General features: G+C 48.8%; 1 protein-coding gene and 1 long non-coding RNA gene across 2 annotated transcripts in view; one reads left to right on the forward strand and one right to left on the reverse strand.

Annotated features, from left to right (window-relative positions):
* The first annotated feature begins 727 nt into the window (after nucleotides 1-727).
* The window catches only part of LOC149325209 (hydroxylysine kinase-like), an 83,940-nt gene continuing 60,661 nt past the window's right edge, over nucleotides 728-24,006 (forward strand). The window contains exon 1 of the mRNA XM_089563265.1: nucleotides 728-1,069. Within this exon, the coding sequence (XP_089419391.1) occupies nucleotides 1,067-1,069 (3 nt within the window). The 5' untranslated portion in view covers nucleotides 728-1,066. The remainder of the gene's footprint in view (nucleotides 1,070-24,006) is intronic.
* Nucleotides 20,409-23,738, reverse strand: LOC149325210 (uncharacterized). Its single transcript, XR_016286209.1, has 2 exons — nucleotides 23,310-23,738; nucleotides 20,409-20,579 (listed from the first exon to the last, which is right to left on the reverse strand). It is a non-coding gene; the product is annotated as an uncharacterized LOC149325210 (long non-coding RNA).

The following is a 24,006-nucleotide window of genomic DNA, read 5'->3' on the forward strand; positions in this document are numbered from 1 at the left end:
ACACACCATCTGTTAGTCGTGGCGGCGGCTCCTCGAGGAGCAGGGGGCTCCATGGACCACGCGAAGAGCGCTTAGATCTGGCGTAGTATTGCTTTCGCAATAAAAATTCTTGCTAGAGGATATTCGTGAAGTGGCGTCCTTTAACATCCCAGGCGTACCACAACTTGATCGAGTGTCTTCCTCAGAGCTGCTTTAAGAATGAAAGTGCTCACTTGCTTTCCGTCGGAACGATTTATATTTGTACATAATCGTGATCCTCTGCTTCAATTTTGTCTGTCATCGATACAAGCTCTCTTTTCACCAAGGGTGCATGCTCCATAACTGTGTTTATAGTTTCTGTATCCAGGGCGTATTGCGACCGTATTTGTGTTGCCGAAGGGCTCAATTGTCTTGCTTATTTTGAGATGCTCTTACAGAGTGCTTTTGCGGTTGCTAAATTTTTGCGGTTTTTGCGGTTGCTAAATTCTCCGGCGTTATTTATGGTTGAATTTCGCTTTCGGTGCGTCTGTGCGCCATCACAAAGGTTGTTTTGAGTGCCTACGTCGGAGCGTCGCGCGTGTCGGCAGAGCCTCGTGGCGCATCTGCACGCGCAAGGGCAGCAGGCAAAGGAGAAAGCGGGGGAATTGCACGTGCATCAAAGGGATGACGTGTCAAGGACGCGAGGCGTTGAGGAAAACAGCGTGGAGCAGACGTGGCATTCAAGCGTGTAGGTGACAGCTGACAGATGACGGGTCTGTGCTGGCCTCCCTTGGAAAGCCGACGTTAGGCCTCCTGCGTCCAATGTGGTCGTGTCCTGCTCTATTGTTCCTGAATCGCTCAACACTTCTTCACCAGCCGCCGACGCCCTGCGGCTTTGGTGTTGCCCATCGTACCATCTTCGCTCCGCCTGGGACTTACGACGCCGTAACCGTCGACACTTCCAGCGGCGTTGAATACCTCCGGCCATCTGGCCACTTCGATCTCGTGACACCGTGGTTTCGTCGCTTCCCCCGTGACTTTCGCGCTTACCTACCAGCGTCTGACCCGGCCTCAGCTGCACCACTGCTTCGCCGGGAACGATCACTGGATGGTAAAGGCTTTCATTTGTTTCTCGCGCGGATTGTGGTCATATTTTAAGGCGGAAGCCTTTAATGTCTCATCGTTGTAAGCAGCAGTTGTCGACAGAAAATGTCACGCTTTTCAATTGGTGGAAACGGTCGTGACGTCACAGTGCGCGCATTTCAAACGGGGCCAATTGCACTTTCGATGCTCCAAGTGGGACTGAGGTTAGTTAATTGCTTAATTACCCAATTAGCCTAATTAGCTTTACTAGTCAGGCCATATAAATAAATAAAAGCGATTAATAAATTGGTCGAGCTCAGGAATCGAACCCCGGTCTTCGGCGTGACAGACGAGCACGCTATCCATTGCGCCATGCCAGCTCGATTGTTCGGAATGAACAAAGGCGCGTCTAGTGAATACGGTGTCTTCACTCACTCTCATCCTCCTCCATTCCCTTCCGGCGAGGTTTAGGTGCCTACCGACAAACGAGAGACAGATACATTTCCTTTCCTCAAAAACCAATTTACCGATGAGCGAGGCGTAGAACCGAATGGGCGATGGCGTTCTATGGACTCCTTGGCAGCGTTGCAAGACGCTGTCGCGTTCCACTCTTAGGGAAGAAGCTTAACATCTTAACCACACATCAGTGACCACACTTTAGGTCAAATAAGTGCCCCCCTGAATTTTGACGGGTGTCCACCGAGATATGCGAGACAGTTACTGCGTAATTTCCTTTCCTCAAATGCAATTTTCATTTTCTTCATTAAGGCTCCTCTTTGTCTATCTTCTTTCACTCCCACCTCCCTTCCTCTACGGTGCGGTTCAGGTGTCCACCGAGATTACAGAGAATTACTGCACAATTTCCTTTCCTCAAAAAGCGTTGCGTTCAAAGGGCAAGGCATCGCGCCGAACGGGTGGTGGCGTTCCATGGACTCCCTGGCAGCGCTACAACGCGCTGTCGCGTTCCACTCCTAAAGGCGAAGCTTAAGCGTCATTAATTAGCAGTTAATTAGTATTAAGGCATTAATCAGTAATTAACAATTAATTAGTGATTTGCCATCACTTAGTAATTAGTACTCAAATATATGTGACGCCACCAGTGCCACAGAAACAGCGAAGGTGGTGCGGAGAACGCTTCCGCCTCTACCCACTTTAGACAGTCAAAGTGCCCCCTGAATTTTCATTGCTCTTTCTGCTTATATTCCACTGATTTCTTTCCTTTAACTGGAATACGGCTTCGGCGTCCACGCACTGTTTGGCGTTTTCTTCCGAACCTGCTAGTGATACCCATCCCCGGCTAATATCACTACTCTGTGCAACCGGTGCCTTAATCGACCTCATTCACCTCTAAAGATGGCCTGGACTGCGCTGCGCCTTCGTTGGCCACCGCACGAGAGCACTCATCAGCTTCCCTGGCCACTACACGAGAGCACTGATCAGCTTACCTGGCCACTGCACGAGAACACTGATCAGCTTTCCTGGCCACTGCACGAGAGCAGTGATCAGCTTCCTTGTCCACTCCAGGAGAGCACTGATCAGCTTCCCTGGCCACTGCACGAGAGCACTGATGAGCTTCGCTGGCCACTGCACGAGAGCACTGATCAGCTTCGCTGGCCACTGCACGAGAGCAGTGATCAGCTTCCTTGGCCACTGCACGAGAGACCTGATCAGCTTCCCTGGCCACTGCACGAGAGCACTGATGAGCTTCGCTGGCCACTGCACGAGAGCAGTGATCAGCTTCCTTGGCCACTGCACGAGAGCACTGATCAGCTTCGCTGGCCACTGCACGAGAGCAGTGATCAGCTTCCTTGGCCACTGCACGAGAGACCTGATCAGCTTCGCTGGCCACTGCACGAGAGCAGTGATCAGCTTCCTTGGCCACTGCACGAGAGCACTGATGAGCTTCGCTGCCCACTGCATGAGAGCAGTGATCAGCTTCCTTGGCCACTGCACGAGAGCACTGATCAGCTTTGCTGGCCACTGCACGAGAGCAGTGATCAGCTTCCTTGGCCACTGCACAAGAGCACTGATCAGCTTCGCTGGCCACTGCACGAGAGCAGTGATCAGCTTCCTTGGCCACTGCACGAGAGCACTGATCAGCTTCGCTGGCCACTGCACGAGAGCACTGATGAGCTTCGCTGGCCACTGCACGAGAGCACTGATCAGCTTCGCTGGCCACTGCACGAGAGCAGGGATCAGCTTCCTTGGCCACTGCACGAGAGCACCGATGAGCTTCGCTGGCCACTGCACGAGAGCACTGATGAGCTTCGCTGGCCACTGCACGAGAGCACTGATCAGCTTCCCTGGCCACTACACGAGAGCACTGATCAGCTTACCTGGCCACTGCACGAGAACACTGATCAGCTTCCCTGGCCACTACACGAGAGCACTGATCAGCTTACCTGCCCACTGTACGAGAGCACTGATCAGCTTCCCTGGCCACTACACGAGAGCACTGATCAGCTTCCCTGGCCACTACACGAGAGCACTGATCAGCTTACCTGGCCACTGCACGAGAGCACTGATCAGCTTCCCTGGCCACTACACGAGAGCACTGATCAGCTTACCTGGCCACTGCACGAGAGCACTGATCAGCTTCGCTGGCCACTGCGCGAGAGCACTCATCAGCTTCCCTGGCCACTACACGAGAGCAATGATCAGTTTACCTGGCCACTGCACGAGAACACTGATCAGCTTTCCTGGCCACTGCACGAGAGCAGTGATCAGCTTCCTTGGCCACTCCAGGAGAGCACTGATCAGCTTCCCTGGCCACTGCACGAGAGCACTGATGAGCCTCGCTGGCCACTGCACGAGAGCAGTGATCAGCTTCGCTGGCCACTGCACGAGAGCAGTGATCAGCTTCCTTGGCCACTGCACGAGAGCACTGATCAGCTTCGCTGGCCACTGCACGAGAGCATTGATCAGCTTCCGTGGCCACTGCACGAGAGCACTGATGAGCTTCGCTGGCCACTGCACGAGAGCACTGATGAGCTTCGCTGGCCACTGCACCAGACCACTGATCAACTTCGCTGGCCACTGCACGAGAGCAGGGATCAGCTTCCCTGGCCACTGCAGGAGAGCAGTGATCAGCTTCTCTGCCCACTGCACAAAAGCACTGATCAGGGGTGGTATTCTGCCGGTCTCGCCTTTTGCGACATGTCGCATTAGGGCGGGGCCTAAAAAAGTGCGTACAGTTGCTCGAAAAAACGGAAAACGCAGCCGGCACTTTCGTCGGCGGTGCTTTCATTCACTCCGTGAAGCGACAATTTACCACTGCAGATTCACTAGCAGCAGTAGTTTCGTATTTTTGATAGCAAGAATATTTGCCATCACATGACGTCTAATCAACGTTTCTAGATAAAGACAGTTGGGAAACTTCGCCGGCGAGCCAAAGAGCAGAGCGGCCCCACACGATCGCCGTCTAGGCGGTGGCGCTGCGGTCGCTTTAGGATGAGCGCGTCGTCTGCTACTGCCAGCTTGAGGAGCGTCGGAAGGAGATTGCTCGCGTCCGTTAAAAAAAAAAAAACGTATTTAAGGAATATTACCCGCCCGAGGAATATTATCAACATAAACTACGAAGAGGTAAGCGGTACGTCATGTTTCTCTAAACCGCGGAAAGAAGGGCTTCCGGTTTTTTCCGATATTTACCGCCCAAAAGCTCAACCTCGAGCATCCTGCCCTCACGTACCCCAGACGTGGAGCGCACGCGGACTTCGCAATTCGTAGATGAGCGCGGCTAGAAGCAGCCGCCCCCGGCGCAGACGATGCGAGGCGCGAACTAACGTTAATCATTCGCACAGCAAACAGTGACCAAGCGCAGCAAATGGGCGCCGCGGCGGTGAAGAGAAATCGTGGCCTCTGAGATCAAGCGCGGTGTTAAAGTACCGATGCTTTAGCTGGTCACGGAGGCCATGGAAAACAACGCGGTACTCCCACCACCCAAGAGATGGCGCTCGCATCTCTTTGAGATGAAATCGGCGACAGAAAGGGGCCGCATACCCGGAGAGAGTTTTCCAACTGTCTTTATCTAGAAACGTTGCGTCTAATGTTCAAAAAGCATTTGAAAATTTAATATAAACTCGCTTTACTTCATTTAAGTCTATAAAACACCGCGAAAAAGCTCCAAATCTATTTTTGTTTCATTCCGGACGGTTGTGCTTGGTTTCGGCTGCGTTTCGGGCAGTTGCAGACGGTAGCAGTGTAGCTGGAGGTCCCATTAGGCTTGCGCGCTCCATAATCGAGAGCGTATCTCAAAACCTAGGCTGAATTGCAGCTTAAACTTTATCGTCGAAACAAGGTAAGTCATAGCGAAAAGCAACAACACCAGTATTTGCCGGTAAACATGCCGACCGGAATCGCAAGGACTGCTGAATTCGCTGAAGCGGGTGCCTCTCGCTTGGCAGGACGCCGCCATGTTTTCACGCTAAGGGCGCAAAAGCCGCAACTGCCGGTTGCGTTCGTACGCTAACGCTATTTCCCCGCTATTCCGTTATGCACGCAATTACGCAAAGCCCGCAAGACCAAAACTCTCTAATGTTCAGTTGTAGGTTTGTAAAAGTCGTCACATTGCTTTAAATCCTCTTTGGCTCGTGCAGACACTGTTTCCTTGCACTAACGAGCATTAAAACGCCTTGAAGGGTCATGTAGATGCGAGCGCAAGCGCTGCCAAGGCCATCTCGTCGCAGCGGGCAACGTCTGCTTCGTCGTCTCTTTACGACGGTGCAAAGTAAGTTCGCATGGCGAGTGGCAGGACGCCGCCATGTGGCAGTCCGGCTCAACAGACGGTAGCCACAGAGCTGTGCTCTTCGACAGCCGGTAATGCCGCCGACAAGATTCGTCGGCCAAGGCAAACTGGTCGCGATGTCCGCGGGCACGCCACTCTTCTTCGCAACTCAAAACCAGGCAAGGAGAGTGGGATCCATGGCGTCTAGCATCAATTTTGTAGCCCGTAGCCCGTGCGAATCGCTTCAGCGCATTCCGTTGTTCGACTAAGCGTAGTAAATTGGGGCGAAGTCACAATGACGTAGCAGGAAGGCGGATCCGTGTCGTCACGCCGCCGTCACCGCGGCTCGAGCCAATCAGCGAAGAGCGAATACGACATGTCGCAAAAGGCAACACCGGGAGAATACCACCACAGCTTCCCTGGCCACTGCACGAGAGCACTGATCAGCTTCGCTGGCCACTGCACGAGAGCACTGATCAGCTTCATTGGCCACTGCACGAGAGCACTGATCAGCTTCCTTGGCCACTGCACGAGAGCACTGATGAGCTTCGCTGGCCACTGCACGAGAGCTCGGATGAGCTTCGCTGGCCACTGCACGAGAGCAGTCATCAGCTTCCTTGGCCACTGCGCGAGAGCATTGATCAGCTTCGCTGGCCACTGCACGAGAGCAGTGATCAGCTTCCTTGGCCATTGCACGAGAGCACTGATCAGCTTCGCTGGCCAGTGCACGAGAGCACGGATGAGCTTCGCTGGCCACTGCACGAGAGCAGTGATCAGCTTCCCTGGTCACTGCACGAGAGCACTGATCAGCTTCCCTGGCCACTACACGAGAGCACTGATCAGCTTCGCTGGCCACTGCACGAGAGCAGTGATCAGCTTCCTTGGCCACTGCACGAGAGCACTGATTAGCTTCCCTGGCCACTGCAGGAGAGCACTGATCAGCTTCGCTGGCCACTGCACGAGAGCACTGATCAGCTTAGCTGGCCACTGCACGATGGCACTGATGAGCTTCGCTGGGCACTGCACGAGAGCACTGATCAGCTTCGCTGGCCACTGCACGAGAGCACTGATCAGCTTCGCTGGCCACTGCACGAGAGCACTGATGAGCTTCGCTGGCCACTGCACGAGAGCACTGATCAGCTTCGCTGGCCACTGCACGAGAGCACTGATCAGCTTCCCTGGCCACTGCACGAGACCACTGATCAGCTTCGTATGGCCACTTCACGAGAGCATTGATCAGCTTCGCTGGCCACTGCACGAGAGCACTGATCAGCTTCGCTGGCCACTGCGCGAGAGCATTGATCAGCTTCACTGGCCACTGCACGAGAGCAGGGATCAGCTTCCTTGGCCACTGCAGGAGAGCAGTGAACAGCATCTCTGGCCACTGCACAAGAGCACTGATCAGCTTCCCTGGCCACTGCAGGAGAGCACTGATCAGCTTCCCTGGCCACTGCACAAGAACACTGGTCAGCTTCCCTGGCCACTGCAGTACAGCAGTGATCAGCTTCCTTGGCCACTGCAGGAGAGCACTGATCAACTTCGCTGTCCACTGCACGAGAGCACTGATCAGCTTCGCTGGCCACTGCGCGAGAGCACTGATCAGCTTCCTTGGCCCCTGCACGAGAGCACTGATCAGCCTCCCTGGCTGCTGCACGAGAGCACTGATCAGCTTCCCTGGCCACTGCACGAGAGCACTGATCAGCTTCCCTGGCCTCTGCGCGAGAGCACTGATCTGCTTCCCTGGCCACTGCACGAGTGCACTGATCAGCTTCGCTGGCCACTGCACGAGAGCACTGATCAGCTTCCCTGGCCACTGCACGAGACCACTGATCAGCTTCGTATGGCCACTTCACGAGAGCACTGATCAGCTTCGCTGGCCACTGCACGAGAGCACTGATCAGCTTCGCTGGCCACTGCACGAGAGCACTGATCAGCTTCGCTGGCCACTGCACAGGAGCACTGTGCTATCGCAGCTACCGATGACCCCTCGTCTTTAAATGACACGCTCTCGCTCTGTGCATTGCATGTCGTCGTCCTCAGCAACTTCCATCCGTGCGCAATGGATACTGAATACACCGCTACCGCTGTGCCATCTTTAGTTGCGTTAAGCGGTCCCAAAATTTTATATCGCGCTACTATTGAGGTCCTCAATCACACATTCCATCGATCTTTGCCTGAAGCCTTACTTTTCAACGCCAGCCTTGAACAGAAGGCGAAATGAAATCCGACGTGTACATGTATGCGCGCATACTTTGCATTTGCCCAAATAAACTAAATCGGCTATGATTTCTTCCCAGGGTTAGCTATTTGACTAGCTTGTTCCTGTGTGTGGTTTGCCGCCTGTGGGGCTTCGAAGGTTTCCTTTCGCCGTAAATCTATGCCCGCTTCTGTTCTGCTGAGGCTTTGGTCTAGCTGCGCGTGCATGCAGCTTTGCGTGCACCTCTTGCATACCGGCTATTACTTTGTTTATTTGTTTATTGTAATACCCACAGCGCCACAAGTGACATTACAGCGGGGAGAATAACACGTCGTACAAACGAAAAAAAGGTAACAAAGTGCAGCACATACAATGCAGCCATGATGCAACATTAATAGAGCCGAAAAACAGCATTCACACAGATGAAGAGAACAAATCACCTGACGTAATTAATACCACCTCTTCAGAGAGCCGGTTCCAATCTCTTATAGACCTAGGGAAAAAAGCATATTTGTACATCTCTGATTTACAGTTAATTTCCTTAACTTTTAATCGATGGTGACGGCGTAGCGAAATATAGTTTGGTGAATGGATGTACAGGTCACGGTTTATGCCAGTATTGGAAGAGTAAATACTACTTGTTTCATTGTTCGCTGCCACGGCTCTAGCATTCGCCGGCTTCCAGAGTCTGTTTCGCTGTGCGGCACGTCTGCCTCTATTGTTTTCTCGTCGCTCGCCATTTTTCTCTTCGTGTCTATCGTTCTACCCAAATCCTCGGCGTGCGGTTTCGCTGTTTCTTCACCTGTCGTTTTCTTTTCGAACTGCTTCACTTTCTCTCTCTTGCATACTGCATCTTGCCTTAATATCTTTTAATTCTGCAAATATAAGTTGCATCCTATTTTCGCTGTCGTGAACAGTGGGAGGATGAACTGCTCAGCTCACCTGTTGTTGGTGGTCTGAGGAGGATGATGCTGATGAAAATGTTATATAATCGGGGCTAAAATTGGTGGTCGCTCCCCCTATTCCGGGAGTTTCTTAGATCTTGAAACCGCTATAGCCCTTTCGGTCTGCTCTTGATGAAGTGTCGCGTCTGAGCTGGACAGCATTTCCGCCCGACGCTCAATCACCGGTTCTTTTATCCTTTATATTCCTTTTTGGTCTTGGCAGGCCCATACCCTGTGGAATATGTCCGCCTTTATGCCACAGTGTGTGCATTGTGGCTCATAGCCTTCTGCAGAAAACTATGCGTGAAGCCTTTTTGGGCTTGTGCTTGTGTCTGTGTCTGTGCGCGTGCGCGAGTGCGCGCGCGCGCGCGCGCGCGTGTGTGTGCGTGCGTGTGTGTGTGTGTGTGTGCGTGCGTGTGTGCGTGTGTGTGCGTGTGTGTGTGTGCGTGTGTGTGTGTGTGTGTGTGTGTGTGTGTGTGTGCGTGTGCGTGTGGTCCTGGATTCGGTGGCACGTATTCCGTTCTGGCTACCTCTCAGTGCTGCATAATTTCTAAGCATGTGGTCATCACGTTTCAGTAGTGGTGCTCGTATGTCTGTTACAGTTCCCGTGGTAGGAGTGTGCGCTTGTTCCCCTCTACGGACTTATACGCTGGTGTCCATATGCGTGTGGAGTGCGAATACTACTTTTATTGCGTAAGCAATACTGCGACAGGTTTCGAGCCGTCGCGTCGCTCCCGGCGTTGGCTGAGGTCAAACAGATGGAGCGCCGTTGCCACAGCAACCGTTTCAGCTGCGCTCCACCAGGCGGCAGGACCGTCGCTGCGCCGCGAGGCGAGATTAGAGGTAAATCAGAGAGCTGTTGGAAGATTAGCACTAGGTGCCCACAGCAAAACCACAAATGAAGCAGTACAAGGGGATATGGGCTGGGCATCGTTCGAAGCACGGGAAGCTAAGAGTAAAATACTATATGAAGAACGCCTGAGGAAATTGGGCGATAACAGTTGGGCAGCTAAGGTATTTAAATACTCATACATAAAGAGCGTTGACTCACAGTGACGGAAAAGAACTAGAAAACTGACCAGTAAGTATGCCGGTCATGAGGACGGAGAAAGAAAAAGCATTAAACGACAGATTAAAAATGCGGAAGTTAAAAATTGGATTAATTCAATGGAAAAGAAACATAGTGTAGAACTGTATCGATACTGGAAAAGGCAGATCAGAAAAGAATTTTTCTATAATAACTCAAGAGGCAGTGCCCTACTTTTTAAGCTAGGTCAGGGTGTCTTAGAACGCGCAGCTATAAAAAGAAATTTTACGAAGGAGATGACACATGTGCAGCGTGCGGTAGATCTGTGGAAACAATTGAACACCTATTACTCAAATGTGATGCTATCCATCCGGATGTCGATGCAGGCACAGTCACTCTTCCTGAGGCCCTAGGGTTTAAAGATAACATTGGTCATCTAAATAAATCTGGAGTGGAAGTTAGCAAAAAACGATTGGAGGATTTGCAGCTGAAAAGCATAGATGTGACATAAGGTTAGAAGTGTAGGAAACCATAGGTAAAGAAGATCTTAATGAGAATTGATAACACAGTTGAACAAAAATAAATAAAGAAAAGCTGTGCATGGTGGCAATTGCCACCACCCCGGTTCGAAGGGAGCGCTCCTACCCATCCATCCATCGCCGCCGCTGCAACTCTCCTAGTCGCGCGCTCTCGACGCGTGTGTCGTAATGTGGAGAGAGGAAGCGGGAGGGAAACGGGGAATAAATACGCGCGTTCGCCTCGGGCAAAACAGTCGCTGCTTGCCTACGCAACTTGCCCGGTTTAACCAGAGCTAAACCTCAGCTAACTTGATTTCCGAATCGAGTATGAACCGAACATTAGTACTAACATTGGCTACTTAACTGTGCGAATATTCGTACCAAACGAGCAATCACGCGAAACATTGGAGCGACGGTGATCATACTGCTTTACGGTGCTGTAAGTTTAAAAGTTATGAAGTTAAAGCTATAGCTGCTAATAGACGCAACGCTAATCTCCACTAACGGGTCGCAACACTATGTAGCTATATTAACTCGAAGACCATAAAGATATAGGGATATAAAGATTACCATCTGCTTGGTTTGGTCAAAGACACTTTTCCCGAGCCGAGCACCAGGCCGAAGAAAACCTTGCACCCATCAGAAGACCGGCGTGTACCAAGCGGCGCTAGAACCGGGATGCCGTGTAAGCCATGGCCTCCGAGGTCGAGCATCGAGGCAGGGCTTTCCTGAATTTACTTGATGAAATAACAGCGCAAGGAACGGGACGAAAACACGAAGGAAGAAGACACAGACACGGGCGCTGACTAACAACTGAAATTTTATTTCGAAGCAGGACACATATATAAAGTACAAAGAGGGGGGTGTGTCCAAGGCGATCCTGCACAATCACCGAAACAGTGTAGTCACGTCCAAGGGTAAAAACGATAAAAAGGTGAAAAAGCCGAAAGAAAGACAAAAAGCGATAAAACCACGGTGTAAGAGGCCGGGACGGAAGTAAAAGCGATGAAAACGATGAAAACGGATACGCACATAGCCAAAAGGCAAAAAAAAAACAGCGTTAAACTAACGGTGAAAAACGGGACTAAAATCGCGGCACAAGGTGATTAACAAAAAAGACAGAGAGGGGCATTTAAGAACAGGATTAAACATTTACCCTGCCCCTAAGAAAGTCCAATTCTTTTTGCGACAGGCACAGGGAGGGTGCACTCACACATTGTTCCTTTGCGTTGTGGATTTCCAGTGCTTCTACGATTTCCCTGGATATCCTATCCCGTCCTCTGGCAAGAATTGTGCAGCGATTGAAATCTGGGTAACAGGTTTCGTCCGGATTATCATCTTTACGTTTGCACTTTTTGCAGTGCTTGGCAAGGTGCCCAGAAATTGCAATATTGTCTACATTATTCCTGTGCTCTTGAAGCCTAATGTTGAGGCACCTGCCTGTTTGGCCAATGTATCTCTTCCCACAGGATACGGGCAGAGAGTAGACGACGCCGGTTTTGCAGGGGACGAGTTGTTCCGAATGAAAAGCTGAGCATGGTGGCAATTGCCACCACCCCGTTTCAAAGGGGGCGCTCCTATCCATACATCCATCGTCGCCGCTGCCGCGCTCCTAGTCGCGCGCTCTCGACGCGTGGCCTCGGAGACTGCCCCCAATATATACAACATTAGGCTTCAAGAGCACAGGAATAATGTAGACAATATTGCAATTTCTGGGCACCTTGCCAAGCACTGCAAAAAGTGCAAACGTAAAGATGATGATCCGGACGAAACCTGTTACCCAGATTTCAATCGCTGCACAATTCTTGCCAGAGGACGGGATAGGATATCCAGGGAAATCGTAGAAGCATTGGAAATCCACAACGCAAAGGAACAATGTGTGAGTGCACCCTCCCTGTGCCTGTCGCAAAAAGAATTGGACTTTCTTAAGGGCAGGGTAAATGTTTAACCCTGTTCTGAAATGCCCCTCTCTGTCTTTTTTGTTAATCACCTTGTGCCGCGATTTTAGTCCCGTTTTTCACCGTTAGTTTAACGCTGTTTTTTTTTTTGCCTTTTGGCTATGTGCGTATCCGTTTTCATCGTTTTCATCGCTTTTACTTCCGTCCCGGCCTCTTACACCGTGGTTTTATCGCTTTTTGTCTTTCTTTCGGCTTTTTCACCTTTTTATCGTTTTTACCCTTGGACGTGACTACACTGTTTCGGTGATTGTGCAGGATCGCCTTGGACACACCCCCCTCTTTGTACTTTATATATGTGTCCTGCTTCGAAATAAAATTTCAGTTGTTAGTCAGCGCCCGTGTCTGTGTCTTCTTCCTTCGTGTTTTCGTCCCGTTCCTTGCGCTGTTATTTCATCATGGATTACCAACTAGCCCGGCATCTTGCACTTCTGAATTTACTTGCCACAAAGTCTAGTGTTTGGAGGCCGTGTACTCCCCTGCCTGCCATGTACACAGCAACGTGGCAGCGCTTTCTCACGGTGCAGAGCCTTTATATGCATAGGCTGCTTGACCGAACATATTTCCATGTCAGACCCATGCATTTCGTCTAGGCACGCATTTATACGCAGAAAAGTGGCCCTCACCGCCATTCGCGTGGTAGCTCCAATTTTTGCGCACCACTGTACGAACATTATGAATGCCATCACAGAAATGGACCGCGTGAGCCCTTCGTCTCCGTCATACTTTTCACGGAAGGATGATGCGCGGAATCGGTTTGGGCAGTTTTTGGAATATTCGTCCAAGAAAAATACAGCGGGTCTTATTCGAACCTCCTGAGAATATTCGAAAAGTACGTGAAAAGTTCAGAACATATTTGATTCTTTTCGAGTAACTTTGCAAATGCACTTTTCGATTTGTTCGAATAATCGGACGGAAGGATATTCGATTCGCTATTCGAAATTTATTTTCGAATATGCACACGCCCCTAGATATCAGCTTTGACTCCTTTTCGGCCTGCCCTATCCTGCGCCTGATGTAGTTCCCGTAGGCTTCTTTCGAATCCGTCATTATATTTCTTCTTTTTTGCGATGGTTGCGAGCGCAATGGCTGCCTGCTTCGCGTGGGTTGGGTCTCTGTACCTGTCTGATGCGCTATTTATGAGGTCGCCATCCGAATTTATGACCAATATCGTCACGATGCCCCCAACAGCGGCCCTGCCGCGTCTGTGCATAGCGTGTTTCTTTTGTTCTTTCCTTGTTCATCTGTGGCTTGAGCCCTGGCCTTTGTTCTTCCTCCGTAGTGTATACCGGGTGCGTGTTCCTTTGCATGCATGGACTTTACTTCTAAGATCAGCTCTTCAGGGGCTTCACGTCGGTCTTGCGCTGTGTTAGTGACGGCAGTTTGAATCTAACTCTCATGTGCCTGTCCTGCTGTTGGCTGAGCGGCATTTCTGCGATGTTCAGTTATTTCTTCCAGCGTGTTGTGGATTCCCAGCTTCAGTAGCCGTTTCGTTGACGCGCCGATTGGATTGCCGAGGGCTCTCTTTTATGCCTTCCTTATCAGGGCGTTGATTTTCTCCTTGTATGCTTTCTCCAATCTAAGGCACGGGGCGACGTACGCAGTTACGAATACGGAAGCCAGTATTAGCTGCAAGGTCTTTTTTATGCCTCTTCTGAAGTTCACAAGAAGAAAGTGTCGGGCTGGCGAGTACTGCATACGGAAAGGAACCAGCGCGTAGAGCGAGAACGCAGGACGAAAAAGACCTACACAAGCGCTGACTAATAAGTGAAATTTTATTGCGAAACAAGGCGTATAAAGAGGCCATAGGTAGGATTCCAAAAACGTGTAATGCTGCGCGATTGTTTGTCTAGGAAGGAGTTGGAGTTCCTATGTGTCGTGGTAAACGCATAATTCCTTTTCCACATACCCATTCATTGTTGTTTGTTTTGTTGGTTTGCTGTTTTCTGTAATGACCCCTTTTTATTTTCATTCTGTTTCATGCCGCTACGGTTATAACGCTTTTACCCGCCCTTATGGCCACGGGTTTTATAGTCTTTACCTGCCCGTTTTTACCTGTTTTAAACTTTTTTTTATACGTTACGGCTCTTTACGCCGTCGTTTCTTATCGGTTTTATCTTCAGCTTTACGCCCTTTTTACGAAGTGACGCAACACACCGATTCCTGGCGGACGCGCAGCATTCCACATTTTCCCACTCCTTCCTACGGCCTGTTTATATGCTTTGTTCTCAAGTGAAAATTAATTTTAGTCGGCGATTGTGTACGTCTTTTTCTTCCTGTGTCCTCGTTCTGCGCTGTTTTTTTATACGGTATACTGTTGCTGATTCTGCTGATCATTCTCGCTACTTGTTCTGTCGGCTTTGCTCGCCGCCTTATTGCCTCTTGATTATTGTTGTCTGCGATAATCAGCCCTGAGGATTTTGGCCCATTGGACTTTTGTATCGGGTTCCGTTAAGCCTCATCTCGATGGGATGATCGTTTCTTCCTTTCCTAATTATTAGGCTTTCTGATTTTACGGTACGCATGTTAGGTCGCACTCTTCTGCGTACGCTTGCACTCTGTTTTCAGCTTCCTGCAGACGATGCTGCATTTCTCCTTCGTCGCCGCTGTTCGTCGCGTTTAACAAAAATGTGGCGCCTTTTAAGGAGGTCCGAGGACGTCTGCTTCTGGGTTTCTTCACTTCTTCCGTCAGCCCCCGGCTTTTCTGGCTTGTCTGTATTTGGAAAGCTGCCTCTTGCTGGGATGGTCACAGTCGCTTAGCCTTGGAAATAAAATAGTCCTGGACCTCACAAGTAGTTTAAAAGGCGAGGAAGGAGGCACTGATCATTCTTGGGTACTTCAACGCAGCTAATCAGGCTTGGGATAGAGTGACTGCAGAAGAGTGGAAACTTTGCAGAAGCAGTGACGATAGAATCGCTCGCTGTACTTCTACTCTAATCAGCTGACACGCACAGATTATAACGTAGTCAGGGCCACTAATCAGATCTCGCAAAGGATTAAAGTGCCAAAAACGCAGAATGGAACAACGTAAACAATAGCCTGGGAAGTGACCACAATATAATGAATGATCGATGGAAGTAATATTCAAGGACAAAACGCGGCGAGGCCAGACCAACGAGCTGGAAACTCCTCAGAGAGTACAGAGGGGGTAGGATGGTATATTAGACATCAAATACTGGGCACTAGAACGTAGATATGTTCGAATTCACCAATATACTACAAACAACCGAGGAACAGCCAGTAATAGACAACCATCTCCTTCACCTGCGGGAAACAAGAAGGAGCTCGCAAATAAAAGGTTAAAGGAACAGGGAAAGAGAGGATTATGCGAATCAACTCTCGGAACAGGACTGGTACCAAATATGGAATATTAGGCAGGACAAGATGGGGTTAGCTAAAACATGGAATGTACTTTTTAAAAGCTTCAATACACCGTCATCATCATCATCATCGTCTTCAGCCTGACTACGTCCACTGCTGGGCAGAAGGCCTCTCCCATATCTCTTGTAACAAGCGCGCAAAATAAAGTGCTCTTAGGAAGAGTACCACTTGCTAAAAGTGCACTCTAGCGCAGCTAAATGGCGTAACGAAAGTGCAATAGCAGAAGTGCGCACTCATGTCGGAGTGCGTTCACAGAACACACGTTGAGGGCTGGGTGCGTAGCCTCGCCAGCAGCGACTTCAAAGGCACAATATGTATAGTGCATAAAACGTACTTGCAAGTCTTACATGCTATAACACTGTTTTTAGAAAAAAATCGTTCGTTATATCTACAAGCGAAGCAAGACAACAAAATAACGAGGTAAGATGCAACTCCGCAGCGCACCGCCATCTTTTATGTTGTCACAATTCTGGATAGTCTTGGCTTGTCCTGGCTTTTTCTTCGATTTAATTTTTTATTCCTTGTTAAAAACAGTTTAAGGTCGTTTCTTTTTGCGCTATCGCTCAAACAATAAATTTTTAAAAGTGTTTTTTTCTTTCTCATCGGGCTCTTCAAATATTTTCCTTATTTTTGTCTTTTTTTTTTCCTACGAGTGCACTTTGCTTTCCTGCTTAGCACCGCGTATTCTAATGTACCACTCCAGATACCGAACCGCACTCCCAGTAAGTGCACTTGACAGGGGTATATCCTTGTCCTGTGCCATTTGCGGCCACCGTATAAACTTCTTAATCTCATCCGCCCACCTAACTTTCTGCCGCCTCCTCCTGTACGCTGCCCTTCTCTTGGAATTTATTCCGTCACTTTAAGGACCATTGGTTATCTCGCCAATTCGTATTACATGCCCTGCTCAAGTCCATTTCTTCCTCTTGATTTCGACTAGGGCGTCATTAACACGCGTTTGTTTCCCTAGAAGTACGGCCTTCCGTGCCTACGAGAATATAATGTGGAGAACTTACCCAACATATTATAAAAGAAGTATATCGTAGAAACAGGACAATGCCAAACACCCTGACTACAAAGGGAAAAGACAATCGAGAATTAGGCGCAGACATAACTGTGGAAGAATTCAAAGCAGTAATGAGCCAACTTCGTCGAAGTACTATCGGGGACAAAAGTGGTATACTCCACGCGGCGGGAGCCGGAACAACGGAAAACTGCGGCATTTTGACGGGCTAACGCACGAAACATTGAAATCAGCCAAGTGGCATACCTGCTGATAATAAACGTCACGCGCTGGCTGTCTCGATCCCAGATGTCGCCTGTAGATGGCGTTGTAACGCAGTTTTCAGTAAAGGCCCTCGATAGTTTTCCGTTGCTCCCGCCGCGTGGAATATACCACTTTTGTCCCAATAGTACCTCTCCCGGAAGTGATATTGTTATAGACTATAAGAAGACGAAGCGAGCTGCGGCGTAGGCAGGATCGCTCGCGCTAGGCCTACAGCCATTAAATCATGCCATTGCCATCCGTCATGTCCTTCTGTGTTCATCGGCTTGCCGTCACATAAATATGAACAGGGTGAGCTCACGGGCTAGTTGGTTATTCATAATAATTTTTTCAACAGCGCATGCTACACAAGGACACAAGACGAGGAAACACACACACGAGCGCTACGTTAGTACACCTTCTGTTTTACTTTCAAACAAAGAGATAGATTTCCTGTCTGGTTTTATGTGATTTTGACCTGGTTTTTTCCGGTAGTTCTTCCTTCGTTTTTTACTTTTGCTTTTACTCTCCGTTTTTGTACCTTTGTTTTATCTCTTTTAATCTTCGTGTTAGCACTTTTTACATCTCATTTGCCACTACTTTTTTAGCCGTGTTAGTTGTTGGCTCTCATGCAAAATAGGCCAGCCGGCCACGTGATGAGTAAGTGACATATGCGACTGACACTTAGGCCCGCCAATCAGATTCAGCGGCAGTGGGGGAGGGGGCAGTTGAAAGGCTCTGAAACACCTTCCCTCTTAATTTGGCGAGCCCTTCCCGGCGAATCTTTCATGCTCACATCCTACTCCGTCACCCACACCTGCGTATACTAGTTGATAGGTGGCTATTGGTTACATTCTTTCAGACCTTAGGCAGCTACCATGGCCACGGCCAGTAAGCCGCATAGCTCCGGCGGATCAGGAAGCTCCGCACCGCTAGGCGGCGTGCAAAACAGTGAGAAAATGAGAGGAAAGGCGCGAACATGCTGAAATTCAAATTCTGACTACAGATAACTGAGCTTCCACAAAACGCATTAAAAAAAAATCTTGCTGGACAATATTCCTAACGCGGCGTGCTTTAACATCCCATGCATACAGCCGCTTTATTAGAGCGCCATTTCAGAGCTCCTTTAAGCGCTGGGGACGATATGGCGTTGATGCAGTGCCTTGTGATTCTCTGGTATCGCAGGCATGGGGCAGGTATGTTTTTCGCCCCGGTCATCATCATACTTAGTTACCGCGATTTGTGCTTTTACCACCTTTAAAAACGATTTCTGCCCACTGTTTGTTACGCAGAAAAAGGGGCAAGTGAAAGAATTTCTTCTCGCTGCTTCTTGTAACCTTTCTTCTTTTTTGCGGTCTTGGTCACCTGTCTACTGTATGCTTAACTCTTGAATATTTTTTCTTGCTTGTGGTTTCACACGTGCACTGATTTTAGGTTTTACCCTAGTGGGCGGTTCCTTGAGGGTATATATGTAGAGGTTGGCGCCTTTTCTCAAATAAAGTTGCAGTTCAGCGCTCGTGTGTGTGTTTCCTCGTCTTGTGTCCTTGTGTAGCATGCGCTCTTGAAAAAATTAACATAAATATGGCGTAGGTGCGGGTTGTTCCCACCATCCTGGAGCTTCGGCGTCCTGCGCCTGCCATGGTCGTCGGCCGCGTGTTCCTGGCCCGCGCCGCTCGGCTGTGCCCCGATCTGACAGTCCAGAGCCGACTTCATCGTTCGCCCCTGCCCCGTCCTCCACATCGAACAGAGGACGCGACGAACCAACTGCGTTGCAGCGACCAGACGTTATGACCGCACCGGCCCGGGAAGCCGCCCACACGTGAGCACACAGCCCCCTGCCCATGCCATTCGGTGCGTCCGTGGGCCTCGGCTGTCAGCTCCACGTGACTAGCTGTGGCACGGAAGCTTCGCGGGCCAGCACTCATCTGGTCATGCTTCCATCCGTCTTGTTGGCAAGCCATTCGCCTTGTTCCTTTCTCTCGCCCATCGTCATGTCCTGCTTCACACCGTCAGCGCCCTTCTTCTATACCGCTATCGGGACGATCGCTTGGTGGTCGCGGGTCATGCCATAGACTAGAAGAAGACGAAGGGCAGTAGCGAGGGAAGCCTGAGGACATCATCATCATCTTCATCAGTAGCGCTCACGCTAGGCACGCAGCCATTAAATCATGCCGTCACCATCCGCCATGTCTTTCTGTCTTCATCGGCACGCCACGTAAAAATGTAATAACCAATGAGGCTGTACGACTCCATCCATCAGATAACCGATTTCTTCAACAAATGTTAAAAGGAGGGCTCTGTACCCGCAGCATGGAAGGAGGATGAAATGTGTATTTCCAAGCTCGAAAAAGAAGCCATTATAGACATCTTAAGCCATATACCCCTCACATCATGTGGGGCCGTGCTCATGCAGTACGTAGCGCTCAACAGACCACAAAGGCATATAAACAAGCACGGGTTACTTCCGGACACCTTGTTTGGATTTTGCGCCAAACTGTCAACTCAAGACGTTTTGCTGCTATTTAGAAGCGAGTAAAGCCGCCATTAGAGCAATACTAGCCCTTTATCTCAAGGGGGCGCCTGATAATCTTATACACAATAGGATCCTCAGCAGCCTGCACACCCTCAGTTGTGGTAAACGCGTGTTTTTCTAATCGAAAAGCAATCGCAAGCGTTGCGGGCATCAAATCGAAACCGTTCAAATTGTGCAGTGCACGTGTGCCAGAGAGACCAGTACTGTCTCCTATACCTTTTAATATCGCCATGATAGGACTGCCGGGAAAACTTCCCTTATAAAAATTTCTACAGACAGTCCATAGACTGTCTATAGACTTTAGTCTATGAAGTCTATAGACAAATCCTTTAGACTTGTCTATAGACAGTCTATAGATTTATGGCCATACACTTTTAGTAGACTTTTGTCTATAGACAGTCTATAGACAAATGTCTACTGAAAGTCTATAGGTCTATAGGAAGTCTATAGACACAGGTCTATAGACAGTCTATAGACTTATGGTCATTCATTTCCTATAGAGCTGTCTATAGACCGTCTATAGACACTTGTCTATAAACGGACTATAGACGACCTATAGACTTATGGCCATAGACTTCCTGTAGATTACTGTCTATAGACAGTCTACAGACAAAAGTCTACTGGTCCAATAGACATATGTCTATAGACTGTCTATAGACATTCCATAGGTGTGTAGCCTGGCAGTGCTATAGACCTTTGTCTATAGACAGTCTATAGACCTCTGTCTACTAAACTATTAGTAGACCATTATCTATAGACTGCCTATAGACTGTCCACAATCATTGAAAAAGGTCACCAGACAGAGTTCACACATGAAACAATCAATATACTTACAAATTTAGTTTATTTCCAAGCTATCCAGGCTGGGAATATGCAATACATGCACCATAAGAATGCACCACAGTAACATAAAAGTTGAAAGTAACAGTCCGGCTAGTTTCCTCAGAAGCATTCTTGTGGCCTGTTGTCTGCAGTAAATCATCCGGGCATGTTCACCTGTACAGCACAAAGGAAAAAAATAATATAAGAGGAACTGAAAAAAAAAATTCCATTCCATCTCTATACATGTGCTTCACAATGCAAGGCACATCCTGGCTATGCCATTCTAGAAAGGCAATCTTGATCTTTTCGTTTGGTTTTATGGGGTTCAAGGACCCAAGGCGACACAGGCTACGAGACGCCGAAGTGAAAGGCTGGGGAATAATTTCGGTCACCTGTGCAGAGTACACAGGCCTTTAGCATTTTGCCTCTATTAAAATGCGACCGCCTAGGCCGGAATCGAACCTGCATCTTTCAAGTCGCCATACGAACATGATAGCTACTGAGCTATCACGCCGGCTCAATCATTTCAGTAAATACACGACAGATTATAAGTGTCATCATAAAACATTGTAACAAAGACCCCTAATCCTTGCAGCACTCTACTCTGAATCCAGTACTGATATTGATTTCTGTATGGCAATACTGTTACAGCCAATACTGATCTCTTTATGGCAATCCTTTTACACTATTTGTAACAGAAGACTTCGAACAATTGTGCCACATATCTGCATTGACTCCCAAGGAGCTGTTAAGAATGCCACCTCCATAAAATACAGATTCAGTGCACCTTACAGAGGGATCCAAAAAGGAGAATATTGCAGCATTTATTCTTATAACCGCTATAGAAGAAGCGCTTCATAATACCCTGCGTGAATTAAGCCTGGTACACCCGGCCAAATTTTTAACTGGCTCTTGTGTTGCATCGCTAAATGCACCTTGTAAAAAAGTTGCCTTTCGGCTACACTGCTGGCATATTCATGCTGTAATTTAACGAGTGAAATGTCATTTCGTGGTTCCTTTTTGTTCATATAATGTTTGAGTGCAGTACATGCGTGTTTAGATCAACGTTATCAGAAACATTCGTCTGCCACTACGAACAGCTGAAACAAGCGGCATACGCAGCAATGGATCTGGTCCATATGGCCTCATCCTCTGGGTAAAGTACCACTCCTTTCATGGCGGACAAGTCGTTTACCCAGATTAGTGCGAATGCGCCACCAGAACCTTTGCTGCGTATTCCGCTTGTTTCGGCTCTTCGTAGCGGCAGACGATGAATATTTCTGATAACTTTGATCTAAACATGCAAGTACTCCACTCAAACATTATATTAACAAAAATAAACTATGAAATGCCATCTCACACGTCAAATTACAACATGAATATGCCAGCAGTGTAGCCAAAAGGCACCTTTTTACAAGGTGCATTTAGCGATGCAACACCTAAGCCAGTTAAAGATTTGGCCGAGTGTACGTAAGCCGATACTCAAACGGGCACAAGCTATACAAAACCAGCAGGCAGAAGCAACCAGTTCACCACAGATTTGCCCCTCTAACTTGAAGCACAAAGACGGAACAGCATACTCGTACATCTGCGCGCGCTACTAGAAACAAGCGGGTTGCAGCGCTTCCATGCCGCGCTCATTTTTCAGAAAACTAATACAGCACACAGAGGCTGCAGCATCGCCGTTTCAAAAGCAGTCGCGAGGTTGAGACAGCAAATTACTGTCACGATAAAATACCGTCTGAAATTCACTTAGTTTTTGCTTCAAGTGCAGCTCCAATAGCGCAGTAAAGAGGTGTGTTTCTTGCATGGAGGCAGCCTAACCCAACGCTGCTAGAAAAATCAGCGAAAGCATTGAACGTGCTCAAAGTAGGAAGTATTTCAATGAAACAATTAACGCCTTCAACAGGCGCAGCTATAAAAACACGAGAGCTTAATTTAATTTTAGGCGCAAATAAGCGGCGAGTCACATCGGCGCTTTCGTAATGTAGCAGTCTGAAATCAGAAACACATACTTTGCTTCTCGCGCAAATGGTATTCTAGAAATATGTGCACGCGTGAGCGGGATTCATGAACGAACCACTCGGAACGAAATGTAAGCCACCTCTTATCGAGCCTACCTTTACCCAGCTTTCAAAATGAAGTGCCCGCAAGCCAGCGGCGGCGGCCAACGGCTCTGATGACAGACACGGACGAATCCATACGTGTGCAACGAAGGGGAGATGGGATGGAGCTCGTGGGTTCTTCGCGGTGTTTGAGCACGCCGGCCATTCGCGCCGGCAACGAATTTTATTCACCCATCACACTACAAGCATTCCTCCAGCGCCGCTTGAATACAACTTCGACAAACGTCTCGCGCTCCAGTCTATCAAGACATCTTTGCTGTAACGTCGGCGTCCACGACGCGCACCGAGCGAGCGTCCATACGTAGCAAGCAATGCACACCTCAAAAAGAACAGCACTCCATGGTCCTGACAGGCGATAATACAAAGATAAGAAAATAAATGTAATCCACCACGGAACGAGACTGTATGTAAGTACGTTTTCGGAGGTGCAAAGTAAATTGAGCTCACACGGCGCTAACTAACGCACAGTTCCATTTCGGCCGTCATTCACAGGCTAAACGACATTTCTGGCCGCGCATCTACATTGAAACACGAAAAATCTAATAGACAGCTCGCGAGGAGCGGCTTATCATCAGGGGCATCGCACAGACTGCCTTTCCGCGCGTTAGTAAAGACAGCGGGACAGAGATGAGCGGCATTAGTCGAGAACCCGATGGCTTCCGCCTTAGAAACGAAGATTGGACGTTTGTAACTGCGCACATAATCTGTTCTGCACACACAGCTCTGCTTAGAGTGGTTTAGGAGACCAAATGAATAAAATATAAACGTGTAGACTTACCGTAAGTGGACGATGAAGCTGGATTTTGAAGAAAACGTAATCCGCGAACAACACGCCAACGCCATTGATGCAGCCACGCACAGGGTTGTTTGCAGCCCGAATGATTTTCCGCCGTCTCGCGGTAAAATGGGTAAAACGTGAAACAGAAACCCATTTCACGGTCGTATCTTTATCGCTCGCACTCTTGCCGTGTACAGCTTGATCTGATATCCAAGACCACCGAAGGCAATTGGTTTATAAGCTTAAATTCTTCGCTTACCCTCTAAAAATCTTATTGTTTTCGTGAAAACAGAACCGAAATCTAACTTCTTGTCGATATACGCGCCGCATCTCCCACCGAATAGTATGTGGTACAATTCTCAAATAATAATTATAAGGTTGCATAGCATAACGTCTTTTTTGCGTGTGTTCGTGTTTAGAAAACTGATATGCGCCTCATCAGCGTGTCATCGGCTCCGAAGCAACAGGTGCAAGGGGAACGAAAAAATACTGGCTTTGTGATTGTTGCGTCGCAGCACTTATTCACGTGAATACAAACTGCAAAGGTAGAAATGGCAGATGTTAATCGCACAGAGGACCAGGCTCTTTGAGATTAATCTAAGATGTTTCTAAGGGATGGGCGCTTCCTTGAATTCTCACACCCGTATTTCCCCCTTTATTTTCAGGACGTTTTAAAGAGAAATGTAGAACCGTTGAT

The sequence above is a fragment of the Amblyomma mixtum genome, chromosome 10 (genome assembly GCF_055824585.1).
Source record: "Amblyomma mixtum isolate Tamu chromosome 10, ASM5582458v1, whole genome shotgun sequence".
NCBI classification, from domain to species: Eukaryota; Metazoa; Arthropoda; class Arachnida; order Ixodida; family Ixodidae; genus Amblyomma; species Amblyomma mixtum.